At 40.9% G+C, this 8,955-nt stretch overlaps 1 protein-coding gene across 1 annotated transcript in view; it reads left to right on the top strand.

Moving 5' to 3' along the window:
• Positions 1 to 54: 54 nt before the first annotated feature.
• The window catches only part of LOC144005286 (uncharacterized protein C1orf21 homolog), an 18,951-nt gene continuing 10,050 nt past the window's right edge, over positions 55 to 8,955 (top strand). The window contains exons 1-5 of the mRNA XM_077503390.1: positions 55 to 376; positions 1,858 to 1,999; positions 3,487 to 3,566; positions 3,878 to 3,948; positions 4,065 to 4,128. Coding sequence (XP_077359516.1) covers positions 1,909 to 1,999; positions 3,487 to 3,566; positions 3,878 to 3,948; positions 4,065 to 4,128 — 306 coding nt within the window. The 5' untranslated portion in view covers positions 55 to 376; positions 1,858 to 1,908. The remainder of the gene's footprint in view (positions 377 to 1,857; positions 2,000 to 3,486; positions 3,567 to 3,877; positions 3,949 to 4,064; positions 4,129 to 8,955) is intronic.

The raw sequence follows: 8,955 nt of genomic DNA, 5'->3' as shown, positions 1-8,955 counted from the left end.
TGAAATATGTCCGTATTGCAACTGAAGCCAATGAAAATCGGTAATAAAATTCTCCCCCCCGCCCGTCGAGTCGAGGAGACAGTCGCACAGTTGATTTGAAAACACGGATTTTTTATTTTTTTTTATTTTTTAATGGCCCAGAGTTGCTTAATTTCATGTTTCTCCTTGTGCGGCTTGGATGTGTGTTTATATTGAGTTGAAGGTACAATCAGCAGCATTCAGCGTCCGGCCAGACAGCTGGTAGACGGACTGACTGCATCTCGACTTCGGATGCTGCCTCTAACCAAGAGGCGTAAATGCGGTCTGTCTGGATCCAAAAACCCTCTCTGATCTGAAACCTGAGGACTCATCCCTTAACCATGGACACCCCTGAGAGGTAATATTGCCCTTGTCTTATTTGTTGACAGTTAAAATCTTCGCATCTCTGGTGATGTGAAATAGCTTTTTTTCCCCGCCTGTTTCAAAACTGTATCAAAACCGTCTTAGTTTAAAAATATTGAATAAGAATGACTGATGAGTGATTATGGGCTGCAGTCAACCCGAAAGTAAAAAAACACTAAAGGTTGTGTTGTGTGTCTGGATCAGATAACTGCATCTGGACTCTCAGCTGGTTCATCAAGAGGGATCAATCCCTGGCCCACAAGCCTGATGCAGCTCACTTTTATAGATCAGGTCTGAGTTGGATGGAGCAGCCGCCAGTTTAATCCTTGAGAGTGTAACAGAACCCCACCCCCACCCCTGGATGCACTAATCAATGACCCCACTGAAAGGCCTGGGGAGAGAGGGAGGGGAAAAAAAGGATCCATTGTTGCGGTGCAGCTGGCACCACCGTGCACCCATTTTGGCAAGATCAGTGCTGGTGTGCGTGGACCGAGTCCGGCTAGTCATTGTCACTCCAAGAAGGGCTTGGGAATGAGATGCGCTTTAAACTGAGGGCGGTGCTGCTGCTTCATGACTAATTGATGATGAGAAATGAGCGGTTTCAAAATGCGGGTCGAGGGGCTTCTGCTAGCACAGGGAGCAAAAGTTCTAAAAAAAAATGGGCATCTTCGAGTGGTTATCGAGGTTAGGTTATCTTGTGTTTTGTAAAATTCCAATTGTGTCACTTGTACAAATTGTAGGCTACTCAAGTAAGGGCACTGTTGCTATATAGAAGACTCAAGTCAAAGAACTACAATTTATCCCAAATAAGTTAAATAGAATGGAGTAAACATAGCAAATTACTGCCAACTTAATATAATTTCAAAAGAAAATAGTAATAATGAGAAAATTAAAAACAAATGAGACCCCGCTACTGTAAACGAAATTTACTTGTTGAATCATTCTGCTTTAGAGGGGAAGAAGTCAAGTCAAACCGTTTCTTTACAATATTTTGCTCTATACACCCCCAGTCAGCTAAAAATATGGCATTCTGATTAATATTGCGTTGACTGAAAATGGCATCATGGTTGCTCTCGGTCTCAGGTAACGACCAATCACAGCTCAGCTTGCGAACATCACGTGACCAAACAGAAAACAGGTGAGCCGTGATGTCACACAGTGATGTCATTTTCAGTTGGCAGCAAGTGGCAAAATGGCCACCCCGATATGGATAAAAATGGGCGTATTTTTCTGCTTCATTCATATTCCAGAAACGCAATATCAACAACCATAATGCTGTGTATAGACTTAGAGGGGGCACATAGAAGATAATATTGTAAAGATATTTACTTGACTTTCCCAATAACCACAGTCTTTAAAAAAAAAAAAAAAAAAAAAAAATATTTTTTATTTTTTTTTATTTTATTTTATTTTTTAACTCAAGTATCTGTAGTTCTACGTATGTACAGCCCCCTTCACGCTCTCTCTTCTCTCCAGACTTGACCGCGATGCCCGGGGGTGAGGAGGGGCGAGGCTGAGGAGGAGGAGATGGGCTGCACCTCCACCAAGCAGGTGTCCGCAGTTCCCAACAGTGAAGAGGACCAGAGCAAAGCCCACAGCAATGGAGACCTCTTCTCTGGTCAGTTGACTGCGCATACATTATTAGACAACCACACGGGACACAACATACCAAAACAGAATAGTGCTCAAGTCTTGATTGACACCTTTCGAGAGAGATCAATTAAAAACAAACATTTTATTCACGGGTTGCTAGTTTCAGATATCCTATAGTCCTCTAAGATGCCACAAGATGGCATCAAAGGATTGGCTAATAAGAAATTAGTGATTAATGTCAAGGAAATATGTTATGATACATCATTTTTTTGGAGGGGGGTGTCAATTACTCACAGCATGTTTACTAGGCATAGGCCGACTACAGGTTTGACCTTTTACCGCATTTAATTTATAAAGTCAAGGTTTCAAAAAACACTAAAACTAGCTGTCACCGACTCACCGGTAATGAGCTCTTCCTTTTTTTTTTTCTTTTTTTTTTGAGGGGACGTCCAAGCAGGGCATAATATGACAGTTGACTCTTTGGAGTTAATTGACTCCAAATTAACTTTTTTTCTCCTTCTCTGCAGTAGAGGGGGGAAGGGAGGGGCGAGTTACGAATGGAGGAGGAGGGAGGGAGCCGGACAAATGAGACACTTCAAACTCGGATGCCTTCTTCCCCTGTTAATGTGCAATGGCCATTAAAAAAAAAAATAAAAAAAAAATGGTGCCAGGCTGCCAGATGGTGCTAGTCTGTTTCAAAAATAGCTCACCAGTGATGGGACACTGACTAAGAATAATTCAAACAGAAGAAGAATGCTATTATATTCTAGATTTTGTTTAAAAAGCAGTTTGGAAAATAAAATAATTAACAAATTAGATTGTGTTCTAAGGGGGAAAACGCTATTTGCCCAAATATTTAAAAAAAAAAAAAAAAAGGTCATTTTAGAGCTGCAATTTTAATACTGTCAAAATTTAATATTGGCCTATGCCTACTATAATAACAAAAAACAAAAAAAACAAAAAAAACGCAAGTACATGCATGGTATTTTTCATTGATATTGTGAGTGTTGCTGTAAAGCGCTTTGTGACAGCTCAGGCTGTTTGAAAGCGCTATATAAATAAAGTTGAGTTGAGTAAGTTAAACATGCCTTATGCAATCATGCTATTAGGTTAACACTAATTTACATTGCAGTTTGCAGTGCACTGAATCCTCAAAGGATGATTTATATTTCCTATGATAGTTGGATGTTTGCTCACAATGAGTATTTTGGTCGCTGGCTCTCTGAAAGCGTGGGAGTCAGAGGAGGAAGAGGAGGCCGTGCGAGTATGAGTGAAAACGCGGCGAGAGGAGAATCAGGCTGACACCTCGTGTGTTTGCCGCTTGCCAAACATTGTGAAGAGAGGATTTGGACCGCAGCGTGAGAAATCAAGCACATAATTACTTAGCCGAGAACTGAAGTGTGAGAACTGCGTGTTAACCGAAAGGAGAGGGAGGATTTGAGCCGCCGGGCGTTGCTGTCGTGGATTAATACGAGTAGATGTGCTCCTCTTTTGTCTCTCGTTCGCTCATAGATGAGTACACGATGAAAGGAGTGGAGAAAGTCAAGTACATCAGTGGAGGAGAGGCAGGAGTGGATGGCCAGGACAGCATGGTTTGTCACATTTGTTATTATTATTGTGTACTATATGTTGTTGACAGCAAATGGCATGTATAGATTTGTTTTCTAATGAATGAATGAAAATAGGCTTACTCAAATGTATCAAATCAACTTAATTTTCATTTTCAAAACAAAAACATCCAGACTTTCAATCTTGTGACATCATAATACTTCATGGCTCCCGCAGTAAGAGAAGATTTTTTTCAAACTTGTTTTTGACTGATGTGAATATATAAACTGGGTATATTAGAGTAAAAGAAGATAGTTGATTACTGTGGTTTTTATTTTTTTTTAATATCCTGAAGGAAAAAAGTGCTTTACTCGGAAAAGGTCAACAGATGGATGAGACGGGATCTAATGAAGATGGAAAGATACTGTAAGAGTCACTGGCATTGGCCAATCATGTTGCATTTCCATAATCAGCATTATATTTATGTGTCATTTTGTTTTATGGTTATCATGTTACACCCCTAACTTGTTTTGTCCTCACAGGAGCATTCATTCCTCAGAGAGCCAGCAGGAATTCTTCAGGATGCTTGATGAGAAAATTGAAAAGGTATTATGAAAGGACACATGCCACATTTTAGCTTTAATATAGTTACAAAATGACGTCGCTGAGATTCATCCCAATGGTGGCATATCTGCGGCAAGTGATGATACAACAACAACAACCATAAAATCAGTCAACTTGATTTATTGTAGTGGCGTTATTGGAAATGCAGTGGTGCCTTGAGATACGAGTTTAACCCACCAAGGCACGTGTGTCAAGATCCGGTCCTGGAGGGCCTCAGTTTTGAGGTTTCTCTTTTCCTACACACCTGATTCAATGAACAGGATCGTTATCAGGCTCCTATAGAGCTTGCTGATGAGGTTAAATATGAATCAGCCGTGTTGAACGTGGGAAACTTCTAAACATGCAGGACTCAGACCCTCTAGGACCGGACTTTGACACCACTGCATTAAGGCCTAAAGTACCTAGCAAAGCATGCCTCTAAAACCTATAGGTGACTTTTGAGTCACCCCCAAAAACCTGAAGTTTTCCTGGAAATTCAAACAATATTAAAAAATAATTCACATCTCAGCTCCTGAAGCAGATAGAAACATAATTCCAAAAACATTTCAGAACTTACATCTGTGGTGTTTACACAAACATAAGTTTATTGTAGGAATGCTGAAAGCATCCCACATATGTTATTCGGATTTTTATTCTCCTCACTTTTTTGCCGGGAAACAACGCCCACATAATAATTCCGATTTACACCATTCAAATATCAACTTGCTTAAAAAATCCATTCTTCCAGGGTATATATCGTCTGATTCCACATTACTTAGAGTACTCGCACAATTTAATGTTAAATATCAAATTTCCTCCATTCATTTTCAATGTGAATGACATTGACCTTTTTCTAAGTCCCACTTTCCACACCCACTTTCATACATATAACTGATCATCATTACCAGCTCTCTGATACTGCTTAGTGGTGCACTTGGTTATGTGCGTTGTCCAGTAACCCAGATGTCCTGGGTTCGAATCCCACCTCTGACTGTACATTGAAAAAGTATCCGTGGCAATTATGCTAAGGGATATAAAAGTATACCAAGTGACTATCATATCAGGAAATGCATTACAATTTCACTGAAATGATTAAATGCATTTTGAAATGGATTATAATGTTACTGAAATTATTAAATGCATGTTGGCTTGCTGTTTCAGATGTTCCAGAAATTGCACTTAGCCTAGTTATTATAAATATTCTTCTTTTTTTTTATATATCAGCAAACAAATGTCACATCTGCGGGTAAATTTACTTATTGTTGTAATAACCTCGGGGAATCGAATTGTAATTATTCGTCGTCTATTACGTTACAAAGCCGTTGAAATTTTCAACATCCTTATTGTCGACAAACATATTTCTTAATAATATGCAACTGTCGACTGGCTACACTGATTCAAATTCATCCCACGCCGTCAATCAGCTCATTTATTTCATAACTCCCGCGAGTCTGCGTAAGCCATAAATGCTCAAATAAAACTCCAGGATATGCTACGATGCCCACATCACCCTCCCGTGTATATTCTGATGCATTTAATTATCTTAAGAGACCAAGAATGAGTCAAAATAAAATGATGTATGCGCTCTCCTGGCTTTAAAGGTAGAAACATGTCCACGCACTCCCGGCCTTAAGAAATTGAAATGTTTGGGTGGTAATTTCATTCTTCTGTTCTAGGAATATGTGATATTTCCATGGTAGATTTTTATTATTGGTGTGTAGACTGCAATCAAATTCCCATTCACGAAAGATTTTCAATAGAAATATTTCAGATGCAACTACGCTCTTCATAAAATGACAGGCTATTGTAATAAAAATAATTTTTTTACGGCAAATTCAAAATGTTTCTTGGTTCAAAAGACAAAACAGGATGTTGGTGAGTACCTACTGGCCCCTCCCTCCACCCTCAAACACAATCGTTTGCAAAACAATTTGCAATGCTCTGGGGTCAAAGAGCTAACACAATCATTTGCAAAATGCAAAACAGTTTGCAGCTCAATGGAGACAATGGAGATCATTCGCTCTGTAAGGGGGGGGGGATCATGCAGCGAAAAAGGAAAATTCCGGGAGTGGCAGTGTTAATGGGTTAAGGGTGTACTCGACATTAAATCAACTTTTTTTTGGCTTATGAAATGTATAAACTGGTGTCTACTAATGTTGTCTACATGTCCTGGTCATTAATTTGACATTTTAGTGCATGTTTGTTGAAAGCTTGAATTTGGGGCAGAAAGCGTGTGTTTTAGTGTGTTTTGGTGCCGTCTTAAGGTTAAACACAGGGATGAACACAATTTGGCTGTTTGTCCTCTGATTACACAAGAATTGGCTGACTACGTCGCTTGTGGACTGTGACGTAGTCGCCCCGCCACCCACCCAGTTTCGTACACGCCTCCTTAAACGCCTTGTTGGTGAGTTTCTGCTGTCAATCACAGCCAGGCCACGCCCAACCCTCTCCCCATTTGCAAACCAACAGTCCTCCAGCCAACACCCCCTATGATTTCAAATCTGAGTGAGGGGTGGACTGGAGAGTTACCCTCTAATTCATTCATGACCATGCTCATAAATGGAAATTACAAGCCATCCTTCCTCATTAAAATGACTGAAAATGTTAATCCACTCCAGCCCCCCCCAAAAAAAGAAAACAATTGTGTTTTACTTTATAAAAACATAAAATACATTAACATCATTTAATAGAATGTGAAGATTATAATGAGGCATATATTTTTGGTGGCGCCTCTGGTGTGTGTGACTTGTATAATACAGGGGTCACCACTACTCCTGATGACTCATAAGCTGCAACATTAGTCATTTTATGCATTGGATAAAGAATATATTGCTGGTGTCAGGCCAAAACGTGGTAGCTTCAAATTCGTCACTTTTCAGGAGACTCCAAAAACGGCATGCTTTTTCAATCATTGAAGAGAACAAAGTCATTTTCAACATTTTAGATTGGTCAATAACTTGTAAAAATGACACCTACACGGCGTGGAACGACCAAAAGTATAGATTTTTGAAAAAATATGAAATTTGCCAAATTGTGAGGTTTTGGCCTGATGCCAGCGATATGCTTGTTTGTTCGTTTATTGGTCATATAAACATAAATTAAAAGAAAGAAAAAACTTATACAATCATGAGTGACAGATTACATGTTCAAAGGGAGTAGGAAAAAGTTGAAAACTTATCTAGTCCTACCCCTTATTCTTTGTCTCTTTTGACTTATTTCATTACTAATACAGTACAATAAATTAATACATTTCAGTAAAAGAAAATGTGCAATTATGCCCGTTTATACAAATGCACTTTAACACATACGTACACTTGTCACATGCTCACATATACAATTTTCATTATACTCATACTGGTACGTCAAGCCCCCCCCCCCCACACACACACATTTCTGCAATTCCAATAGCTCATGTCTGATTTCAATATCCATCCATCCATCCATCCATCAATCTTCCTCCGCTTATCGGGTCGCGGGGGCAGCAGCTTCAGGAGGGAAACCCAGACTTCCTGTTCCCCAGCCACTTCAACCAGCTCCTACGGTGGGATCCCAAGGCGTTCCCAGGCCAGCCGAAAGACATAGTCTCTCCAGCGTGTCCTGGGTCGTCCCCGGGGCCTCCCGCCGGTGGGACATGCCCGGAACACCTCCCCAGGGAGGCGTCCAGGAGGCATCCGAACCAGATGCCCGAGCCACCTCAGCTGGCTCCTCTCAACGCAGAGGAGCAGCGGCTCGACTCTAAGTCCCTCCCGGATGACCGAGCTTCTCACCCTATCTCTAAGGGAGAGCCCAGACACCCTGCGGAGGAAACTCATTTCGGCCGCTTGTATCCGGGATCTTGTTCTTTCGGTCACGACCCAAAGCTCGTGACCATAGGTGAGGGTTGGAACGTTGATCGACTGGTAAATCGAGATCTTCGTCTTTTGGCTCAGCTCTTTCTTCATCACGACGGACCGATACAGAGTCCGCATCACTGCAGACACTGAAATTATACAAAGAGGAGCAGCCCCAAAACATATGCAAGTAGTCTGCTGCGTCCTGTTGATATCGATCACATTGAGGGGATACCGAATCAAACATATTTGCAAGCCGAACCTTAGTGTAATGAGCTCTATGTAAGATACGACATTGCATAAAACAATGCCTTGCGCAAATTGAGGACTTGTGCACCCGATATAAAACCTCCCTCCAAACCTCATCTGAAATAGTTCCCCCCAAATCTGTCTCCCACACAGACCTCAACACGGAGGGGGAGCTTTTACTAAGGTTACAAATGTTCAGATAAATAAGCGAGATTGCCCCCTTCATTGAAGTGAGCGGTTTCAAAAACTCCTCAATATCAGAGGGATCTGGGAGAGCTGGAAATCCTAAGAATGAGCTGCGAACAAAGTGTCGTACCTGGAGGTACCTGAAAAATTGTGCCTTGGGAAGCAAGAATTTATTCGTCAATTGTTGAAAAGAAGCAAATACAGAATCAATATACAAATCCCGAAATGTTTTATACCCAGCCTAGCCCATAAGGAAAAACTGTTATCCAATAAGGACGGAGGAAAAGTGTGATTTGATGCAAGTGGCGCTCCAACAGAAAATGATTGCAAGCCAAAGTGCCGTCTAAATTGTGCCCAAATTTTCAGAGAGGAGGATACCACCACATTTTTAGAATAGCTAGAGGAAGATGACCTCAGAGGAGAATACAATAAGGCCTTCAAGAACACCGGACGAACAGAATTGATTTCCATAGCCAGCCATGGTGGACCCCTCCCAGCATCCTCATGCCGGACCCAATAAGTCAAGTTTCTCACATTTGTCGCCCAGTAAAAATACAGAAAGTTA

This window comes from Festucalex cinctus, chromosome 1 (assembly GCF_051991245.1).
Source record: "Festucalex cinctus isolate MCC-2025b chromosome 1, RoL_Fcin_1.0, whole genome shotgun sequence".
Lineage (NCBI taxonomy): Eukaryota > Metazoa > Chordata > Actinopteri > Syngnathiformes > Syngnathidae > Festucalex > Festucalex cinctus.
Note: the sequence above shows the minus strand (reverse complement) of the source record. Positions and strands in the feature narration are given on the sequence as shown.